This window comes from Acanthochromis polyacanthus, chromosome 2 (assembly GCF_021347895.1).
Source record: "Acanthochromis polyacanthus isolate Apoly-LR-REF ecotype Palm Island chromosome 2, KAUST_Apoly_ChrSc, whole genome shotgun sequence".
Classification (NCBI taxonomy): domain Eukaryota; kingdom Metazoa; phylum Chordata; class Actinopteri; family Pomacentridae; genus Acanthochromis; species Acanthochromis polyacanthus.
This window is the reverse complement of record NC_067114.1, coordinates 3,025,898-3,049,635: the sequence shown is the minus strand read 5'-3', so window position 1 is coordinate 3,049,635 and position 23,738 is coordinate 3,025,898. Positions and strand designations below refer to the sequence as shown.

General features: G+C 38.8%; 1 protein-coding gene across 1 annotated transcript in view; it reads left to right on the top strand.

The window, feature by feature from the left end:
* Window positions 1–4,141: 4,141 nt before the first annotated feature.
* map2k5 (mitogen-activated protein kinase kinase 5) overlaps window positions 4,142–23,738 on the top strand; it is a 99,976-nt gene continuing 80,379 nt past the window's right edge. Inside the window, 7 exon segments of the mRNA XM_022215726.2 lie at window positions 4,142–4,574; window positions 5,842–5,890; window positions 8,311–8,378; window positions 18,520–18,589; window positions 19,343–19,383; window positions 21,893–21,960; window positions 22,048–22,096. Of these exon segments, the coding sequence (XP_022071418.2) occupies window positions 4,476–4,574; window positions 5,842–5,890; window positions 8,311–8,378; window positions 18,520–18,589; window positions 19,343–19,383; window positions 21,893–21,960; window positions 22,048–22,096 (444 nt within the window). The 5' untranslated portion in view covers window positions 4,142–4,475.

Below are 23,738 nucleotides of genomic sequence, written 5' to 3'. Positions count from 1 at the left end.
ATGTAGTGTTCACTGGTTGTCATGGTTACAGTGATGCCGTGCCGATATCTCACAATGATACAGAAATCTTTAACAAATCCTCAGATCCAGACTATAAGCTGCATGGCTGCCAAAATCTAATCACTTGGTTCTTGTGTCATTTCTGAACTTCTCTGATAATTTCATCCAAATCCATTGTAACGTTTTTCAGTAATGTTGCTAACAGACAGACGGACGGACAGACAGACGGACGGACATATGCCGATTGTCACATAACTCCACCGTGTTCCTTGGTAGAGTAATAAAGCAAACACAAAATGACAGAAGGAAAAGAAAAAAGGACAAAGACCAGACAAAATGACCGGAAAGAGACAAAACTTTTCCAAAGAGACACGAAACGCCTAAAGTCAGGAACAATATGACACAATACAAGATAAACAGAACACAAAACAACCAAAACAAGAGCAATCCGAGATTTCTGACCTCCGCCAAGGGAAGATGATACGAAGTTGGAAAATCTAAATCCGGATCCAGAATCCAGATCCTTAACCAGATCAACACAAAATTTGAATGGAGTCTTCCCTGGGCCAAGATCCACCTCTGGTGAAAATTTCATGAAGATCCGACAAGTAGTTTCCGAGAAATCCTGTCCACAGACATGCACACAGACAGACAAATAAATAAACGGACCCGATCGCATAACCTCCTTGGCGGAGGTAATGAGACGCAAATGGACACAAATATGGTGCAGAATGACCTAAAAAAGAGACAAAACAGCCTCAAACACAAATTAAACAACCAAAACCAGACATGAAGCAAGAAAAAAGAGACACAAAACAACAACGTGGGGATAAATGATGACAAAGACGAGACAAAACTGTCTAAAATCTCTAAACTCAAATTTTAATTGGTCTTATTGACCAATCAGAGCACACTGGTCTTTTTCTTCTTAAAGAGACAGGAACTAAAATGTAGCGTTTCAGCCAGGAGAGTTCTGCTGCAGTGTAGAGTATCAGAAAAACAATGTGTTTTTAAACATTAAAACATGTAAACATATCTGAGTAGATCCAAAAACAAAATTCTAAACCTGACAACATGCATAATAAGGGTCATTTAATTTGCATTTTGGCGTAGGTGAAGAGCAGAGCAGAACTGGCTTCTCTCAGTAGGTGAACAATTTATTATTCTAGGAAGGAAGCAGGTATCTGAGATTTTAAAAAATCCAGATGTAAATAAAATAGCGTTTTGATATAACCTCGACTGAACATGACATAAATGGTGCCAGGTTTGAGGGGAATGATAAGGAGAGGATATTTGGGACATTTTAAACTTCAAGGTGTGTAATGCATGTTTTTAAAAAGTGTCTCAGATTTAATTGCTTTATGCATATTTGTAGTCGTATCTTGCATTCCATAAAGTCACTTGACCACAGCTTGAAAGAAAAGCCAGTAGAGCTCAGCTGAACCGGTGATGTGTTATTTATGTCAGGCTCAGTTCAGAAGCAGCCTCAATGGAGGAGACACACCCCATAAATTTCTCTATGGCCCCTATGAGCAGGTCAGGAAGGCACCAATATTTCCTCTTTATTAGAAACAACAGAAACAACACGCGGCCATAAAGGAGACCTCAGAGGTGAACCCGAAACACGGGGAAGTGGCGGGGAAAGCATGGCGCCCAGAGAGCTGAGAGGTAGTCACACAATCCATTTCTTTGTCCGCATATCGCTGCATTCCCTCATAACTCTGGGACCGATGACTCTCAAACTTCCCATGCTTCATCACAGGTCAACTCAGAGATGAACTTTAAAGGAAGATGTAACAAATGATCACGGGCTCTCCGGCAATTCACATCTGCTGAAGTGCCATAACCCTCTATATCCTGACCTCAATTTGGAGTCCTGCGTGTTGAAGGCCCATCTGAGGGAGATGGTATCGATCCTGAGCGGGGACTCTGGCAGCATCAATAAACAACAGGCTTCAGGCTTCAAGGCTGAGGAGACACATCTCTATTTCAGCTGGAGGGCTCGCATCTGGATACCTGAGTTGGGCCCTGGACAGATGGCGGGACACGTTTTTTTTAAATCGCCGAACTCAGAGCAGACCGAAGCCAGCGATGTCTTCCCCAGTGGTGGATCTATCGAGGTAAATAAATACTTTGAATAATCACCATTAATGTTAAGGGGCACAGTAGATAGAAACGATCAGTGTTTAACAAGCATTTCAAGATCTTCTATCTCAGCATTACAGCGAGAGAAGACAGTGCTGACGTTGGACTAGTCATCAATAAACACAACAAGCCGACCAATACATCTGACATGGACTAATGAAATAATAATCATCAAGAGGAAGAAGAAGTGAACACGGATGACATTCGTTACACACAACAAACAGCCATGAAGGAAAACAAAACCATCGTGAAAGTAATGGGCAATCTCGCCGCCGTCTCGTTTACTCGCTTTTCCCTCTTTGCTGAGAAAGTTAAATAAGTGTGCCTCATATATTTAGAGTCAAACTGAGCTCACTTTGCGCTAAGCAGCTTGTCAATAACAAGAAAAGAGGAATGCGGCGGCAGAGGAGGTCTGATAAAATGGCTTTTAATTACCAGACAGTGAATGCTGGCCTTTCTTTTCCACTTTCCCCTCCCAGCTAAGTCAGAAGTTTGATTTCTGATAATGTGGATTGCTGACTGGGCTTCATCCTGGTTGCCCCTAAAGCAGAAGGACCTAACGTCAAGTCCTGGGAGAGCATGTCTGACAAAGTGCCATATAGATCCTGTGCTTTTCATCAGAGGGCAGTGCTGGTGGAGGCATTAATCAGAACGCTTGATAGCCCCGCTTTGTTTCCCCTTTACTCTCCTGTAACAATTTGGCAAAGTAATAATTTCAGGCATTACATGGAAATCAATGGCTCTTTAACCCGGCTGTTGGTGCAGGCGTAAGTGATGAGACGAGAGCAGAGAGGGTCGATGCGATGAACTTGTAACCTCTTTGTGTGCGTTCGAGGCCATTGACAAGCAGGCAGATATACAGTGAGTGGTTAATTCTGGAGTTTACGTTTCTCTTTTCGAACACTTCCCTTACCTTCCTAATGAGATGGCAACAGCTGATAGAGAAGGTCAATCTTAGGCCAACCAGGAGTGGTGACGGCTGTTTTGGCAGCCAATGAAACCCAACCGTCTGGCTCGGCACACACCCCGTCGATATTGCTTTCAAGCGCCTCACGTCTAGCCAGATCTAGCTTTAGCGAGTTCCTATCGTTACACAGAACCCTGGTCAGCGGACTTGGGTATCAGGTCTGTGAGCGGCGCGCTGTAAATTAGCAGAAAAGGAGACTTCTTCGCTTTGCCCAGGGATCAATACTTTGCTGTTTGTAACTGCATTCAGGGCTCCTCAATCATAAGGCAGTAACCAACAACAGTTTAAAGTGCTCCTTTCTTTTACGCTCAATTATGCACTAGTTCAGAGTAGAAACTTTTAAATAGTAATGCCATGTTAATGAGGGGAAGAAGTAAAAAAAAAAACCCTCTTTGAATACATCTTTGAAAAGCTGTGATGGTTTTTAAAATCTCAACAGCTGGAGGACCATTCAAGCAAGATTCAACTTTCGACTGAACGTATTGATTTAAGGTCAGTTGTAAAAAAGAATATTTACCCTTTAGTTGGTCACCATTATGCTCTCTGAAAGCTATTGTGCTCTCAGTGTTATACTCCTTTATCAAACTTGATCTCTCGTCAATGCCGTGTACAGCAGAAGCAGTCTACGGCCGCGAGAGCGTCTTTTGTTGGAGCGCACAATAATTCCACTTCAATACAGAAAGCTGAGTTGTACACACACTTAATGTCACTTAATGTGTTGCTTTCTTTCACACATTTTTCTATACAAACCTAACCCTAACCCTACAAATTCATAACTAGGTTGACATTTGGTTTTGTCAGGACAATGACACAAAAGAAAGGCGTTGTGAATCACATTATTCAGAACATATTCACATTCAAACAAGTTAAATAAAACATTCAAAAGCGTCTTATGTCTTTTTCTTTTTAAATATTAAAAAGTATGTTGGCAAAAAAATCACTCATGCACAGCAAACATGAAAAAATGAGGGTGTTTTATTTTGGAATGGGTTACCTACATTTAAAAAAAATCCCTGCAGAGCTTTTATTTTGAAACGCGCGAAGAGGATGTTGATTGCTGTTGGAGAAGCAGTTCCTCAAAACTAGCCGCAGAGCTAGCTATCTAACACCACAGAGGGTGAAACTTTGCCGTGCGAGCTCACATTTATGGCCCAAGTTGAGTTTTTTTGCGGTTATGACTTGACTTGGGTGTCGGTGGAGGTTTGAACTCTTCGGAGGTTTAAATCCAGAGTCTGGACCGACCAGGATGCTAGCATGTGTCGCTAGCAAACCGCTGCAGGAAATTAGCTCGTTAGCTTCGACAGACAGCCAAAGTATTATGAGGCTGAAGTTTCCCTCTCTACGCTCAGTTTAAACAACCTCAATGGACACCGAGGCGATAGTGATCCGTATAAAAACGCCATCAGGGGACATGGACTCGTCCGTCGACTGTCCATCTCTTCTGAACTTCAATGACTTGCTGGTGAGTGTTTAAAATGCTACAGAGCTAGCTCACTGCTGTCACATCTAAGTTAAAAACACACTCTTCTGCACAATGAAACAGCACACACTTTGTATTAGACAGTTTCTGAGCCTGGGTCACCTCCAGGAGTTGTTATTCTGCGGTGTCCAGATGTTTTATATTTATTTAGCATTTATTTAGCCCTCCTGTTGTCCTCATTTACGAGCACAGAAACATGTTGTTTCCTTGTCTGAAAAAAAATCCAAAAATTCAGCAAAAAATTCCATAAACGGCTGAGAATTTGCAAAACCTTCAGGAAGAAAATTTCAATAATTCCTTAAAAGTTTCCCTTAAAAGTTTTATTTTAAAAAATCCCTCAAATTTGGCAAGAAAATTCTTGTAAATATTTTTTAAAAAATGAGTAAATATCTTCCAAAAAAATCCTAAAAATATCTAAAGCGATTCCATATATATCAGTAAAACTTCTAATATTTTCTTTAAGAACATTCACATAAAATGGACTAAAATCCAGTGAAATTCGCAGGTTTTGGGTAGATTTTTTTGTGTGAATGTTCTTAAGAAACATTTTTAGCATTTCGTTTTTCCACCAAAAATTGTTCAAAGATTTCCCAGAAATGTTAAAAATGTGGACATCAGAAGTTTCACTGTGAAAATATTATTTTTCCACATTTTCAAACTTTAAAACGGGTCAATTTTGACCCACAGGACAACACGAGGGTTAAATATAGATAATTCTAAAGCCATTTGTGACATATTGGCTTGTTTTACCCATTGTTTTTGAAGTTGTCACTCTGCACAGTTTTTTTACACATTCAAATCCAGGTTATATTTGAAATACAATACTTCAGGCAATCGATAAAAGTCAACCATTTCCATAGTTATTTCTCATTATGCTATTGATCTAGAACTTAATTGTTTTTGTAGTGCACCCTGTTACAATCGGCACGGAAAGTCTTCAAAAATAAGTTTTCTTCATGTTTGCGGATACCTTTTAAATATTTCATCTTAAAAAGTATTTGATATGTTTTGTTTTATGTTATTATGACACACAACTGTATGCGATGGGGCCCGACTGATATGGATTGTTTGAGGTCGATTCCGATATTGGGCAGAAAAAAATTCCGATAACCGATTAATCGGCTGATTAAATATCCTCTCTCTTTATCTCCTCCTTAGTTGAAGCAAACTCTCTGCATCTGTCAGCAGTTTTAAAGTCATTTTGTTGTTGTTTTTGTGTTTGCTTTAACTCATCCTGCCAACGTTTCAGGTCGCAATCAGAGATGTCATGCCCGAAGCCACTGTCACTGCCTTTGAATGTAAGTAAGCTTCAGCTGTTTTCATTTTCCATCAGTACTGTACCTAATAGAGGATAGTTTACTTCAGTTTAAAAGCTTCTAGTTGGGTCAGTATATAATTGCGTGACTTTTTGTAACATAGTTGACATTTTTGCTGTTTTCAGGCCTAAAACCAACATGGCCGCCTATAACTAAACACCACATGGCATTTTTAGAGAAAGATTCTTCAACGTATTATGTATACAATTGAGTCAAATTGAAAGTTGTTTCTAAAGATATTGTAGTAAACCTGTTGACTACTTTATATTAAAAAAAAAATCAGAAAGCCTTGGAGTCTGGCCAGTCTTTTCTTCAGGAGGAAATGACATCATGTGGAGCAGGTCATGTGATCTCGAGTTAACACACTTCCTTTTGTAACGGGGAACTTAGTGGAAAGGGATTTCTGGGACACAATACAATTTGTTATTTCCATATAAAGTTTATATATATGGCTAGAAAAGAAATGTCTGTCATGATTATATCAACTTAATAAAAACAATCCAAACTATTTTTGAATCAGCTCATTTTATTATTGTTTAGCTCATTAGAAGGTGGTTGGTATTAAATTGGGACGTTTATTTAGTTGACATTTTAGTCATTTCTATTAATAAGTGATTGTTTCCATAATAAATAATTGTGGAATTTGTAAAGACATGATCATAATGAACATAAAAACATTGGTTTTTATACTTTTAATAAAAATGTATGCAGATACATCCCATGGACTTCATAATAGACTGACCCAGATACACTAAATTTATGTTTTAACTTTATTCACAAAGTTTGTATTTTCTTGACATGCAGGTTCCATGTGTGCCATAAAGTGAGTGAGAAACAGGAGAAAAGCACTGAAAAGCAAGATTTGGTTAAAAAAAAAACAGGTGCACATCAGTTGTGTAGAAATATTTTGGGCATAGGTAGGATGAATTGTTGGCACCACATCAGGCAATGTAGGTAATGTGGGAGACCGTTTGAATCCGCACCATGAAGCCTCTACAGATAGTTATTATCCCTCACCTCCACGAAGTGGAAAAGGGGGATATAGGTTTGGCCTCCGTCCGTCCGTCCGTCCGTCCGAGATGAAGGGGACAGCTTTTCTCTGAAACTATTACAGCTAGGATTACAAAATGTAGTGTGTAGCTTCACACCATGGACACCTTGATCAAGTTCGAAAATGAGACCTGTGCGATAATATTTAACAGAGTTATGGCCCTTGATCACCATTTTGGATATAGACTCATAGACATCACATGTGGCGGGGGATATTGATGACCATGTCGTCTTGTTCAAGTCATGTGGTGAAAATTCCTGAAAGACACGATAACTTAATGTCAGTGTTTTCCAGTGTCGTGCAGCCTACTGTTTATCTCCTGAGTGTCCTGTGTTTGTGGTATGAAATGCTGGTCCTTTAATTTACTCACTTAATGTCAATAGTCAAAATGCTTCCTATATTGGAGACTACATACTTAAAACTCCCACACATGGTGCACTGAAAGAAGATATTGTCTGTTTAGGTGTATAAATGACTGCTGTATGTGGAGAGAGCAGGAAAAAACAGGAGTTAATTAAGACAATGCAGTTAAATTAGGTATAAAATTGAACTAATGCATATCAGCTGATTATTTACATTAAGATAATTACCTTTTGTATGCAAAGGTTTCATAAAATTAAAATTTAAATATCCAATTTGCGCATTATCTATGTAATGTTTTTCATTTTTCATATATTTCCAAGCCAGGTTCATAATTTGTGCTTCATTTCATTCACGTAGAATCAGAGGTTGTTGCAGAGGGAATTTTGGATTTCTCTCTTTGTTACTCCATAATTGAGAGAGTGCTGTCAATTTGCACCATGTTTTCAGGAATAAAATGTTGTTAAATCAGGGTGTGAATGGTATATGAACAAAGCTCTCTGTAAAACCTTCAGAATATAGACAGGAATAAAACTGGAAGGTTTGGTGTCTGCAAGTGCTCTTCATGTAGAGATTTCTGACTCAGAGGATACAAGAAAAGTAATTCTCCTGCCTTTAGAAATATATTTTTAAAATTTAAATGTACAGACAAAGTGTTGCAAAATACACAGATAAAGTGTATTTTGCATGTTTCTCTCCACTAATCTGAAAGAACATGCTTTTATTTTATCACAGTTGTATTGACACCCCAAATACATGCTTTTCCCTCTTTTTTTTGTTTCTTAATATTACATGTACAGTTTCAAAATTAGTTCCTTAAGATGATTTTCATTGATGCTTTCACGCATATTGAGTTGATCTAACTTGACAGTTAATCTGTCTTCTAAATGTTTTACAGTGTGAGTAGTGTTGTATATGATGCTGCTTGTTTTATTGTTCTGCTGAAAAGTGTTGCCGTCCACATTTTAAGACGTTTCTGTGTGTTTTTTAGATGAGGATGAAGTGGGAGACAGAATCACCGTGAGGAGCGATGAAGAACTCAAAGCCATGTTGTCATATGTGAGTAGCACAAAGATGAACGAATCCTTTTCTCAGACATTCACCACCCAAACTCACATGCCAGGATAGTGTTTTTGCTTGTATGCTGTAGTGGTTTTCCGATTCTTCGCTGAAAAGTGGTTCTGATGGAAACTTTTCACGTTGAGGTCAGACATCACTGTTGATAATCGGGCTGCAGTCAACCAAAGAAAATATTTTTCAACTGAAATCAGATCAACTCTTCAGCCAATCGATTGGTTTTGGGAGGAAAAAATCTTCCCGTTTTCTCGAGATCAGGTGGTCCAAAAGTGGTCCTCCAGAGGGTCCAATCCGGCCCTCAAAGTGTAAAAATTGTTTCCCCGCCGTTGGCGGCGGCGGATACTGCCCAAATATTCGGATCTGTTTGTGTGGTTCGTGCGGCGGCGCGGCAGCGGAGACGGCCCGAATACTCGGATCAGTTCGTCTGGTCTCCGGGGTCCACATTTTGCCCTCGTTTAGTCTTTGGTTAAACTGAAGAATTCCTAAACACCGGTCTTCAGCATCTTATCTTGTGTTTATGCAACGAAGTGAAGCGTGACGTCAGAGTCGGCAGCCACCCAGCCATTCGGGTGGTGGTAAGAAACACGAATGGAGGAGCCGAAATGAGCCGAAGAACAAGGCGGGATGAGCCGAAATGGGCCGAAGGCGAAGGGAAGAGACGAGCTCCGAATATTTTCGTCTGTGGGAAGGAAGGGATGATCACATCGACATATGTGTATATGTTTATGTGATGACAGGATGAGATGAGCCGATGTGGGCCGAAGGCAGAGGGAAGACAGTAACGCTGCATATTCTTTCTGCCCGGTGACATCCGAGGGCGGTGGTGGTGGGGGAGGGGGGCCAAATATTCGGATACCAAATTAATATCCGGATAGTGCCATAGCGAACGAATATTCGGATATTCGGGTCCAGCCCTAAAGTAAAATACTAGATTGTTCTTTGTTCTTTTGTCATTTTGTGTCTCATTTTTGTAATATTTTGTCTTGTTTTTGTTGTTTTTTTTCCGTAGGACTTTTGTCTCATGTTTTTGGTATTTAGTTTCTTTTTTTGTCATTTTGTATTTACTTTTTGTCTTGCTTGTGTCACTTGTCCTTTTGTTTTCTCACTTTGTTTCTCACTTTTGTCATTTTGTGTCTTGTTTTTGTAATATTTTGTCTCTTTTTGTAATTTTTATCATAAAGTAAAATACTGCATTGTTCAATTCCAGATGACTAAATGTGTTCCTTTGTAGACACTCTGTGATCTGGAAGCTGTAAAGTGGAAATGATAAACTGGGGCATAATATTGTTGAAATTAAACTTAATTTTGTTCAGAAACTTCAGGTTGTTAATGATGTTTTGTAAAAAGATAATTCCTTCAATGTAAACATTTTCAGAATGTATTTCTTTGCACTAAAACAAAGGAAACATCTGGAGTTGTGGTTATTTATTGGTTATGAACCTACACATCACTAAAATGAATTTGACACTCCTGCACTAGATTAACTAAATTAGCTACAACATACAGAGTGCTCTCTACCCGCTCACTATATTAGCCTGAATGATTTATGAATAAAAGCTTGTATTTCCAGATTATTTAATCATTTTTCCAGCAGACTTTATTCTAATTCTAGCAGGTTTGACCATTGTTCACATGATTTCTGACAGAACTATAGCAACTCATGTCTCCAGCAAAAACCTGCTTTGGTTCAGGTAACCTGCTACCTGTGTCTCATCTTAGTTTGCCATCTGTTTTAACAAAACGCAGCCGACTTCCAGTTAAATGCTCAGTCAGAGTAAACGTTAAATAAGTCAGATCCAGCCGTCTCTGTCCGTTTTTATCAAGTTCAAGCCCTAACCCTGGAATAGTCCTGGAAGACTTGTGACTTTGGGCTTTCCTAATTAAGTAGCACAGTGATTGATTGGCTGATGACTGAGAATGTCCAACCACATGACCAATCGACCTGGAGACTACAGCCCGAGGAGATAAAATGGACAAAAACATCTTAAAAATGAGATCCCTTCGCTGTCATCCGTTTTACACTTTTTGTGTTAGAAGTGTTTTTTAACACAGCTTTCTAAGGCTCTAAATGTAGAGTTTTTTATGTTGCTCAGATTGGGGGGTTACAAATAAAATTGACCTGACTGGCCAGAGTAACCGTGACATTGTTTTAAAAGTGCTGTATTTTTTTTAGTGCTTTGTGCAGCACAATGAAAGAGCCGTTCACCTCCTTTTTCACTGAGCAAAAATCTTACAGACAGACATCTTAAAAACTTGGCAAATTAAACTGAAACTGCCGGCTTGAGTGTTTAGCCTTCTAGCTGGCATCAAAATGACTGAAGGAATTAAAGAGAAACCACTTGGAGAGCACTTTGATTTTCTCTGCTGCAGTAGCTAATCGTAGAATATTAGGCTCCCTCCCATGATCACTACAGTCTTATTTAGACGTTCTCAGATGACTTCCTCAGGACTGTTAGACATTTTTGAAGCTAACATGATAATGTCGTACTGAGGTAGACGGCCAGATCTCTGCTACACTGACATTGTGTTTACTTGCAGCTCATCAACCTGTAAAATATTTGGAAACTATCACACCCAGAGGGGTCAAACTCATTTTAATTCAGGGCCACATTCAGCTCAATTTAATCTGAAGTGGGTCAGACCAATAAAAGCGCAGCATAAAAACTTATAAATAACTACAACTACACCTTTTTCCCCTGTTTTAGTGCAGAAAAAGTTCATTCTGAAAATGTTCACATTTAAGAAATTATCTCATTTAAGAAATTATCTCATTATGAACAACCTGAAATTTAAAATAAATTAAATTTCAACAACATCCAGAATCAGTTCATCATTTCCACATTACAACTTTTACTTTATGTGCTCAAAATGACAAAAGGATAAATTAAAAAAAAAGACGAAAAACAGCAAAAACAAGACAATATATTGCAAAAATGAGACTCGGACTGACAAAAACAAGACACAAAACGGCAAAAGTGAGAAGCAAAATGAGACAAAAAATGATATGAAACAAAACACAAAAAAGTAAAAAATTACAAAGAGACAAAAGACACAAGCGAGACAAAAAAACACAAAATGACAAAATGACACACAAAACAACGAATAAAGCAAACACAAATATAAGAGGAAAAACACAAGTGAGAAAACGAGGAAACATAAAACGACAAAAACGAGAAACAAAACAATAAAAACATGAGACAAACAACAAAAGTCAAAGAGAGAAAAAGAACAAACACAAGAAAAAATATTATAAAAATGAGACACAAAACGACAAAAGCGAGAAAAAGCGAGACAAAAAATTGTCAAAAAATGAGACAAACGACACGAAACAAAACAAAATAGAGACAAAAAAATGGAAAAAATGTTACAAAGAAACAAAAAAATGGACTAATGAGACAAAAAATGACAAAAGCGTGAAACAAGATGACAAAAATGATGAAAACAGCAAAACACAAAATGACAAAAAAAGACAAAAGCACAAGCGGGACAAAAAGGAAACACAAAAGGACAAAAACAAGCAACAAAATGACAAAAGTCAGACAAAAACAACAAAATATTACAAAAATAAGATGCAAAATGAACAGTGACCAATCTAGTATTCTACTTTATGATCAGAGCAACTTGTCATGGTCCAGAAATGATTTTAAATTTATAGTTTTACTAATTTACAATCTGCAGTTAATGTCTTCTCTGTAATTTTTCCACTTTGAGGGCTGGATTGGACCCTCTGGAGGACCGCTTTTGGCCCGCGGGTCACATGTTTGACACTCCTGATCTAGCCTCTTGTAGTTGCATTTAACCTGTAATAAAAACACATTTCTTGGCAGTATTCAGCAGCACACATACAAAACAACACACACAAACAGACACAAGCCACCCAGCTCCACCTCCTCGTGCATTTTCGTCTTCCACCATACTTACTGTTCATGCCACGGACAGTAAGAGTAATGGCGTGTAATGGGTTTCTGTATGAGGTACACTGAAAGCTAAATGAACTGTCAATTTTTATTATTTATTATTCAGTACTTAAAGTTTTGCCTCATTAAAGAGCAGCCCCCCTGGGCGGCAGAATTGTTCAAAATCTACTTTCATCTGTGGATGTCTTTTACCCCCCATCAGCTCACAATGATGCTGCTGGAGCCACAGGCACAATTTGCACTCCCTGTTTTTTTGTCCGTTTTTATCATGCATTCACTTGTGGTTGCTTTTTAATCATTAAGTAGCATAGGGTAACAGGGTGATTAAGCAAAAAGAGACAGATGTTGTGCCGAGGAGTGTTGTGAAACCGAGATGGAAAAGGCTTTGACCTCAGCCAGCGTTATTTTTCACAAATCCAGCTGACATATTTAAAGGTTCTTCTGTGCAGTGGCTCCTGTCTTAATGGCTGCAGCTCCTGATAAAGTCATTCTTTAGGTTCGTATTAAGGTTTGAGGTATTTCCCACTGCCATTGTTTTGTGTTGTGATGCTAAAACTGCATCATTATATTCATTGAACAATCTGAGACCATGGAGGTGCACCACAGAACGCTACAGGGGCTCCGTCCTACCTGAGGCAGTCAGATTGTACAGTTCCTCCCTCTTCTGCAGAAGGGATACATAATGAACAAACCTTTCTATGTGCAATGTAACCAGACCCTTTCCTAGTGAGTGCTAAACATCGGTGCAGTACATCTGTTTACTCGACTTCAGTTCATTATCTGTAGATCTTTCTAGTTTCTACTTTTGTCAATTGTTTGTTGTACTCTGGCAAAAAAAAATCCTCCTGGATAAATAAAGTAAATCGTATCTTAGCGTATCTTGTCATCTTATCTTCAGTAAGGTGTCCTCTGTTTGTTTTGATTTCTTTTGGTTGGATGACCATGAAAAACTAGAGTTATATTCGAGAAGAGTAACCTTTTTTTTGACACAATTTCTTTGCGAGGTCTGGAATAAAAGGCAACATGTTCTGTTTAAGGACTGAGCAGCAGAACATTGTGTGTTTAATGCAAGTTTATTGGTGTCTTGTAAACGTGCATGACACAAAAATAAAGAAATTTATTGTATCTTATTCTTATCCTGTCTTGTCGTATCGTATCCTTGTCTTGTCTTGTCGTATCCTCGTCTTGTCTTGTCGTATTGTATCCTCGTCTTGTCGTGTCGTATCGTATCGTATCCTTGTCTTGTCGTATTATATCCTCGTTTTGTCTAGTCGTATCGTATCCTCGTTTTGTCTAGTCGTATCGTATCCTCGTCTTGTCGTATCGTATCCTCGTCTTGTTTTGTCGTATCCTATCCTCGTCTTGTCGTATCCTTGTCTTGTCTTGTCGTATCGTATCCTCGTCTTGTCTTGTCGTATCGTATCCTCGTCTTGTCGTATCCTTGTCTTGTCGTATCCTATCCTCGTCTTGTCGTATCCTTGTCTTGTCTTGTCGTATCGTATCCTCGTCTTGTCTTGTCGTATCGTATCCTCGTCTTGTCTTGTCGTATCGTATCCTCGTCTTGTCTTGTCGTATCGTATCCTCGTCTTGTCGTATCCTTGTCTAGTCGTATCATATCCTCGTTTTGTCTAGTCGTATCATATCCTCGTTTTGTCTAGTCGTATCGTATCCTCGTCTTGTCGTATCGTATCCTCGTCTTGTCTTGTCGTATCCTATCCTCGTCTTGTCGTATCCTTGTCTTGTCTTGTCGTATCGTATCCTCGTCTTGTCTTGTCGTATCGTATCCTCGTCTTGTCTTGTCGTATCGTATCCTCGTCTTGTCGTATCCTTGTCTTGTCGTATCGTATCCTCGTCTTGTCTTGTCATATCATATCCTCGTCTTGTCGTATCCTTGTCTTGTCTTGTCATATCGTATCCTCGTCTTGTCTTGTCATATCGTATCCTCGTCTTGTCTTGTCGTATCGTATCCTCGTCTTGTCTTGTCGTATCGTATCCTCCTCTTGTCTTGTCGTATCGTATTCTCGTCTTGTCGTATCGTATCCTCATCTTGTCTTGTTGTATCATATCCTCGTCTTGTCTTGTCGTATCGTATCCTCGTCTTGTCGTATCCTTGTCTTATCTTGTCATATCCTCGTCTTGTTGTATCGTATCCTCGTCTTGTTGTATCGTATCCTCGTCTTGTCTTGTTGTATCGTATCCTCGTCTTGTCTTGTTGTAGCTTATCGTATCGTATCCCTGTCTTTTCGAATCTTCTCATCTTATCTTAATTTAGATGTTAAATGATACTACTGCAGCAGATTTCCATGGTGCAGTGCTCTTGTTTCTGTCTTTCAAGAACGTTATAAATACACAATGTCTTTTGGTATTCTTGGTTCTTTTCTCATGATGCTAATCTCACACAATGTTGGATTTTTAAATAGCAGAGAAGCAACTGTAATGTAACTATAACTGCTACGACCTAGCCAGATTTTTGGTGTTTGGCATGTTCGTTTTGTGAATTATTTTAGATTGAAATATCAGTAAACTTGGTCAGATTAGTCAGCAGCTTAAAGCTCCAACACTTGGTTCTTTATTCAGATGAAATGGCAGGTCTTAAGTGCATGTTAATTCATGTCCCTGACCTGCTCCTCGCTTTACCCTGCGCAAATATTTAGCATCCACAACACTGCACTGCTTCGCCCACAGATTTCAAAACCCTATTTGTTCAATGAATTTTTGGCAAACAAATCCAGGAGCCCGGTAATGGCTTTCCACTCATGGGACAGCGGAGTGTACAGAAAGCTGCTGATCACCTGGAAAATACTGAACATAATTTACGCAAGTCGACTACTTTAAATGTCTTATGCAAGGGTTATGCATTTCAGCAGTCATTTGCATTTGTATTTGGAGATTTTTTTTTTGTGGTTGTTTGCTGTGGTTGCCATTTGGCCTCCTTAGAGACCCTTAGTGGATTTTTTGCTTCAGTGTTATTAATTCCAGGTGAGCAGACAGCCATTATGTGAAATTAAAAGGAATTAAGGGAAACAGCATGTTAGGTGAAAGGTGAGAGAATTCATTCAGTCTGTCATGGTTGCTTTGTGTGTGTGTGTGGATGTTTATGAAAAATTTATAATTAGACTTTTAAATATGCTGCCTCTGCGTGGCGTTTTTCTTTTTTCTGGAGCTCTTCTTTAACATTGCCTTGCGAAAACTTCACGCTCCTGATTGCCGAGCAAAATTAATGCTCAAATTCAGCACTTAATTAACATCAGTCTGCAGAGGGCATTTATTGTGAAAGTATCCCCCGTCACCGAGAACATTGATTGCTAACGCGCTCCTGCGAGACCCGCTAAGACTTCCAGGCATCTCTAATCATTGTTCGACACCTTGAAAGACAGACGCCCCTGCTCAAAGTTAAAGACCGGCCGGGTCGGGTGCTAAAAAAATCCATGTGACCTCATCCCTTCCTCACCCGGCTCCCCCTGGAGGTAGCGGCTCTAATTCCACCGTTCTTCCTCCCATTCCCTTTCCTCAGTCTGCTAATGATGATGAGAACCTCTCCCCGCTCTCGCTCCCTCGCCTGTCCCTTAAGGCTGAGCGATGGTATTTGGGATCGGACACTGTTTAGTTATTGGCCAACAATGGACGATGTCTTTTAATAACACACCTACTGCAGATTAGGTGGTAATTGCTACCTTGATCAATAAGCTAGCTGAGCGGAAAATTAAAGGTACGCCAAGCCCAACCCTCCACCCTCACGCCTCCCGCCGCCGCACCCTAGCACACACAGAACACGTTTTTTGGTATTGGGCCCATTGTTCAGATGTGGCCTAGTGAGAACGCTGGAGGGCGAAAGCAGAGGGTTAGGAGCGAGGAGGGGATCTGACAGTGATAAATAGGCCTTTTAATAACAGCTGTGCCACTTGGGTAGCCATTCTGATCCATTCCCATCCAAGCCGGTCCCATCGTCCTCCCTCCCTCCTTCCCCCCGTCTCTCCCCCACAATGAGAGAGCACATTTACATATTGCTGTGATGACTTGGTAGTTCACACTGGATTGTAAGTGAAACACAATGAGCACATGTGTGTATGGCGTGCTACAGAAAGACGTCTTCTAAATCAGGGGTGCCAAACATGAGGCCCGTGGGCCAAAAGTGGTTCTCCAGAGGGTCCAATCCGGCCCTCAAAGTGTAAAAATTACAGAGAAGACATTAACTACAGATTGTAAATTAGTAAAACTATAAATTTAGAATAATTTCGAGACCATGACAAGTTGTTTTGGCCACAAAGTAAAATACTAGATTTGTCATTTAGTGTCTCACTTTTGTCATATTTTGTCTTGTTTTTGTCATTTTTGTATGACTTTTCCTCTTTGTCTCGCTTGTGTTTTTTTCATTTTGTCCCTTTTTGTCTCATTTGTGTCTATTTTTTGTCGATTTCTAACTTTTTTGTCTCTTTTGTTTTGATTTTTGTTGTTTCTCATTTTTTATTGTTTTGTGTCTCATTTTTGTCATTTTGTGTTTGTCATGTTTTGTCTTGTTTTTGTTGTTTTTGTCTGACTTTTGTTGTTTTGTGTTTCCTTTTTGTTTCGCCTGTGTTTTTGGCTATTTTTTGTCTCGTTTGTGTCTATTTTTTGGTGCTTTCTAACTTTTTGGTTCAAATTTTTTTGTCTCATTGTTGTTTTGTGTCTCATTTTTGGCATTTTGTGTCTCATTTTTTGTAATATTTTGTCTTGTTTTTGTTAGTTTTTGTCTGACTTTTGTCATTTAGACCATATAGTAAAACGCTACATCATTCAGTTCCAGATGACTAAATGTTGTGTTCCTTTGTAGACACTCTGTGATCTGGAAGTTGTAACGTGGAAATGATAAACTGAGGCTGAATGTTGCTGAAATTATTTTTCTTAAGAAACTTCAGGTTGTTCATGATGTTTTTATAAAAAGATAATTCCTTAAATGTGAACATTTTGAAAACACACCTTTCTGCGCTAAAACAAAGAAAACATGGAGTTGTGGTTATTTATGGGTTATTAAGCTGTGATTTTACTGGTCACTGGAGATCAGACTGGGCTGAATGTGAACTAGAATGAATTTAACACCCCCGTTCTAAAGTGTTTATTTTGAACCCTCTGAAAGTAAAGGACACAAACAGAACACACACTGTAACATGCACAAACACACTCACAGTTTAACAGATGGTTTGGTTAACTGAAACATCAATTATTGTGTTGCCTTGGCAAGCGTCTGAGAGGCTCGTGTGTGTGTGTGTGTGTGTGTGTGTGTGTGTGTGTGTGTGTGTGTGTGTGTGTGTGTGTGTGTGTGTGTGTGTGTGTGTGTGTGTGTGTGTGTGTGTGTGTGTGTGTGTGTGTGTGTGTGTGTGTGTGTCTGTGTGTGTCTGTGTGTGTGTTAGTCAGTCCTGTAGGATATGAGTGTTTGGTGAGCTGTTGACCTGGAGGACAGAAGGGTTAATGCTACACTCCTTCAGAACAAGCCCACGGGGCATTGTTCCTCATCGGCAACAGATTTCAGCACAGCATGCTCACATTTTTGAGAACACTGTGGATTAATTCTGACGTCAGTTAAATAAACATTTTTTGTGTGTGTAATATTCAAAAATTTGTCAGTGTACAAAGTAGTAAAGTCAAAAATTCCCTGTGCATCTAAGTTGTTCTTTATTTATGAAGCATCCGTGTGGCTTTTGTGAGCATGTTTTTTGGCTAGTTGTTGTCGTTTTGTTCCTTTTTTGTCTCATTTGTGTCCACTTTTATGTCGCTTTCTAACTTTTTTGTCTAATTGTTTGTGTCTTGTTTTGATTCGTGCCGTTTGTGTCATTTTTCTGTTATTTTATTTCTGACTTTTGTAATATTTTGTCTTGTTTTTGTCTGACTTTTGTTTCTTGTTTTTGTCATTTTGTGTTTCCTTTTGTCTTACTTGTGGTTTTTTTGGCTATTTTTTTTGTCATTTTGCTCCTTTTTTGACATTTTTTTGTCTCATTTGTGTCTTTTTTTGTCACTTTGTAACTTTTTTGTCTAATTTTTTGTCTCTTGTTTTGATTTGTCTCATTTTTTGTTGTTTTTGTCTCGTTTTTGTCATTTTGTCTCATTTTTGTCATATTTTATCCTGTTTTTGTTAGTTTTTGTATGAGTTTTGTCATTTTGTAAGTGTATTTAAGTTCCAGCATGTGTCGCAATCACTCTCACCTCTTTGTAATTTTCTTTTTTCCCTTCAGTACTGCAACACAATGAATGAACAACGCATGAATGGACTGCTGCCGGATCCTCTGCAGATTTTTCCGAGAGGTACGGAGTGGCACGTCGCCGTTTATCATGCTCTGGTGTTGCTTCAAGGCTCAGTACTTGTTTGTAATTAATGTGTTGACAATTAATCACAAGCAATATAAAAATATTCACACTTCTGTAGTTTGGATGTGATCGAAGTCTCGGTGCATCTTTGTTCAGACAATCAGAAAACGGGAGCGTTTGGTGGCTTGAAGTAACGGCGGAGCCTCTGGACAGCATTAAAATTCAGAGGCTCATGCTATTATTGTGTTGACAGTCATTTATAAATCTGCATTTCTTTTGCTCCAAGGACATTGAAAGTGCAAGCTTGTGCTCAGGCTAAGCCTCGCCTGCATCTGCGGCGTTGCATAGATTCTTCCTAAACTCCCACTGAGTGTGTTTTCAGTGCATACGTGTAGCTTTCACGCTACTCAAAGTCACACATAATCACTAACAGACCCAAAGGGCAAACTGATGGAACATCTTATTGCCTTTTCCTCTATATCTGGCTGTTTTTCTGCCTTTCAGTTTCTCTCTCTCTCTCTCTCTACTTCTCTTTTCTCTAACTCTGTGATTGTTTTCCCTTTTCTGTCTCAAGAGCCCAACATCTCAATCACTCTCTTGTCCACAACTAATTTCAAAGTAACCCTCATTTCATTTCATCTTTTCTCCCCCCCCTCCCTCCTCCTCTCTTTATAAAGAACTGATTCCTTTTCAACACATTTGTAAATGGCCCAGTGATGTGTTCTACAATCTAGTCAATTACTGTTTCAGCCGGCAAGACTCCAGGGAACCGGAACATACATGGCCTGAAGGTACCTATCTTAATAATTGTTTCGGCTGCCTTACACAGAGAACGAGGGGAGGGGAGGGTGGGAAGTTGAGTCAAATGGATTGGTAACGCTGTGTTCCACTTATTGAAATGTCAATTGAAGTCAAGGCTCTCCTTTTCTCTCACTCATTCTTTTGCTTCCCTCGCCTATGTTTATGTATGGGGGTATCTGGCTGTGGCTTTCTCCTTCTTCTCCGTCTCCCCGTATCCTTGTTCTTCATGCCACGATACTCATTTAATAGCAAGGTGTTATCCTGAAAACCCTGACTCCCCTCCACACTATTAAGCTGCTCTCATTCAATATGATGGGAGGAAAATCAGCGCGTTGGTTAGAGCAAAAACTAAATCGGGCAATAAGAAGATGCCATTGTTCAACCATGAAATTGTCATTACAAGCCCCCAAATGGCCTTCCACAGACCTTCCCTTTTTATGTCAGGCATATGTTGCTATTGAAACTCATTGCTAATTACCATGGGTTAAATGACTTGACACCTCCTCCATCTCTCCAGATGATCCATTTAATATCCATCTGCATTTCAATGATAAAATCGCCCCCCCCCCTCCTCGCTGAAAGAAAAATACACCAAAAGCGCTTTATTTAACGTGTCCTCCGAGGAGCTTCGGTAACAACTACTGAACTGTGTCAGTTTTTCTTAAGGTCAGAGGTGCTGTTTTGAGAAGATGATATTCTCCAAAAAACCTTTAGTCCTTTGGTAATCTTTCCCCTCTTTTCTCCCGTTTTAATACAGAAGTAATTGGCTGAAGGGAGCCTTGTGTGCCATTTAAATTAGGTTTTCCTGGGCACTAATTAAAGAGGCAATCCCTGTGCTTTAGTGGACCCAACACATCGGCCTTTTGACCTCAATTAATGAGTTATTTTTAGTATCCCCTTTGTAGGGTCTTGTCTCCTCTTCCTTGTTCAATATCTGGGCTGAGATTGGAGGTCTTTGGAGTGAACATGGATTAGATGTAAAGAGCGACGTCCCCGGTGAGACGTGGAAATTTTAATGTTTCAACTTCATCCAGCCTTTACAAACCGATACACTGGAAAAAACGCCCCTCTCAAAACAAGGGCAAAAAACTTATTTAAAGGAAGTTTTACCTTGAAATAAGTGATAAAATCTGCCAATAGAACAAGTGAAAAAATGGCTTGGTAAGAGTTCTTGAAATAAGATCTGATATTTAGAATATTAAAATTAGTTGGGAATACTTATTTTCATATATATTTTACCGGGATTGTCAAGCTTAGGTATCTTAAAATAAGCCAGCTGTCCTAAAAAAAAGTAGTTTTTCACTCAAAAATGGGTTTTTGCTTTCATGTAACCTCCAAATTTGAGATGTTCTTTACCCTCCTGTTGTCTTCATTTACGGGCACCAAAAATATTGTTTCCTTGTGTGAAAAAGATCCCAAAAAATTCCCCAAATTTCTGAAAATTTGCAAAACCTTCAGGAAGAAAACTCCAACAAATCTTTAAAAGGTTCCCTTAAAAGTTTTATTTAAAGAAATCGCCCAAATTTGGCAAGAAAATTCTTGGAAATATTTTCAAAAAATGAGTAAAAATCTTTCAAAAAAGTCCTAAAAATATCTAAAATGATTACATACAACCCCTGTCAAAAGTTTTGAGACAGGTTGTAATTTATTTGAATGAGAAAGTGTCTCAAAACTTTTGACAGGGGGTGTATGTCTCAGTAAATCTTCTAATATTTTCTTTAAGAACATTCACACAAAAAAATCAACCAAAATCCAGTGAAAGTTGCTGGATTTTGGTTGATTCTTTTTGTGTGTGAATGTTGTTCAGTAACATTTTTAACATTTCTTTTTTCCCACCAAAAAATGTTCCAAATTTTCCCAAAAATGTTGAAAATGTGGACATCAGAAGTTTCACTGTCAAAATATATATTTTTTCCCACGTTTTCAAACTTTAAAACGGGTCAATTTTGACCCGCGGGACGCCACGAGGGTTAAACTTATTTTGAGTTTTCTTATAAAATTCAACTCAAAACAAGATAATTTCAATAATTTCAAGATTGTTTGACTTAACAAGATATTTAAGATGCGTCGTCTAAAAACAAGTCCCTCCATCTTGCTGAAATGTCACCTTTTAAGTGAATTTATCTTAAATCAAATGGGATGAAACGTTTTGACTAAAAATAAGACAAATAAACTTGGTAAGATTTTGAGGTTTTTGCAGTGCATTTATCACTTTCTCTAGTGTTAAAACCTGCTGCTGTGCGTCCATGTGAATATGTTAATCCTCCTCTCCCTTCTACCATCATCATTTCCCCTCCTCTGTCTTTCTCCTTTGCCTGCCTCCCCTTCTTGCAAAAGCCAATTACCCTCCAAGCTGAAGTGAGAGCCTGTGTTTTGTTGTTGTTGTTGTTCATTAGTGGTCTGGCCAAACGTCCGTCTGGCTGCCTGTCTTTTGGCCTTGACCAAGCGATGCGTGTTTTAGTGTGTCCTTTTCACGTTTGTGTGTGTGTGTGCTCGCAGGTGAACACAAGACCTAACCCAGCCAACGACTGCACTCATGCCGTTCCGGACTCCATAGCCAACAACAGGTGAGGAGGTCGTGTCTTTACCTGGAGCAAACTTTGAGTGGCTTGGTTGATCAATGCCCGCATAATTCTTGTGTTCCTTCCTCCCAGCTTAAAAAAATCATCTGCCGAGTTGAAGAGGATCTTGACAAACGGGCAGGTGAGTGTGTGTCTTTGGGTTAAGTAGATTCTGACCTCTGTTATTTCACCGCTAATGCTCTTACACCTGTTGTGAGACCGTGGGTGTGTGGACAGGGTTTGTATCATCTCCTCGCTGTGCAGCAGTCGCCACGTTTTTATGGATTTGTCAGAAAAAGATTTAAAAGGGACTTTTAATGTCATCAAAATGAGGAAAATGCTAATTAGGCTTGCTTCCATGAACGAGTGGGCACGTGACTCGCACACTGCTTTATATTATCCCCCCGTTGTCCTTGTTTACGGGCACAAAAAACACTGCTTCCTTGTCTGAAAAAAATCCAAAAATTCTGCAAAAAACATTCTGCCAAATTTCAGAAAATTTGCAAAAACCTTCAGGAAGGAAATTCCAATAATTCTTTAAAAGTTTCCCTTACAGATTTTATTTTTTAAAAAATCCCCCAAATTTGGCAAGACAATTGTTGTAAATGTTTTCAAAAGAAATTAGTAAAAATATCTAAAATGATTACATTCATATCAGTAAAACTTCTATTTTCTTTATGAACATTCACAAAAAAATAAGCGAATTTTGGTTGATTTTTTTTATGTGAATGTTCTTAAAAAACATTTTTAGCATTTCTTTTTTTCCACCAAAAAATGTTCAAAAATTTCTCAAAAATTTGGAAAAGAAGTTTCACTGTGGAAATATTTTTATTTTCCCACATTTTCAAACTTTAGAAAGAGTAAATTTGGCCCGCAGGACGACACGAGGGTTAAATAGATAATAAAGTTAGAAAGCCTTGGAGTCTGGCCAGTCTTTCCTTCAGGAGGAAATGACATCATGTGGAGCAGGTCATGTGATCTGGAATTAACACACTTCCTGGAGAGGTGTTTTTGTACAGAAAAACATTAGTTTTTTTATTTTTAATAAAAATGTATGCAAGATATATCCCATGGACTTCAAAAGTCCCTCGATTATGTATTGACCCAGTAGAAGCCAAAAACAAAACCTGTGCGAAGACACAAAACTTGATTGTTTTTTTAAATTGGACAAGTTTTAATTATTCTCATGTCGTCTAGTATTAAACAACTGATCAGTCATGTGCCAAAAGTTATTTGAAAAAGGTGTTTCCATCTTCAGTTTTGCCTCCTTTTTTAAAAGACTAAAACCACCTTAAGCAAGAATGAAGACCTCGTTCCAAAAAGTATTTTCAGATGTTTAACTTTTTCCTGGTGCGATATGTCAAAATGTGCATTAAAAGACATTATGGATGCATGACTAGTCTGTAGGTGCGATGTATGCGAGTTACCTTTAGAAGTTATTGGGCAAAAAGTGTTTCGATTTTCCATTAACCCTTCTGTGAAAATCCTCAAAAATCATCTCAAGCAGGCATCTAAACTAAAAGAAGCAAAATTCTGTTTTCATTTACTTAACATTACTTACTTATGTTAATTTAAGTTATTTATAAAAATCTATTTTGGACACACTGCTACTGAGAGCAGACAGTATGTAGGTGTTTCTATCCTACATTATGTGCAAAACACCTTAACCAAGCATGCAAAGTACATTTATTTATTCTCAATATTTCCATTATTTTTCTTCATGCGATACAAAACACAGCGAGTGCAGCCAGTCTGTAGGTTCCTTAGGATCAAACCTGCTGCAG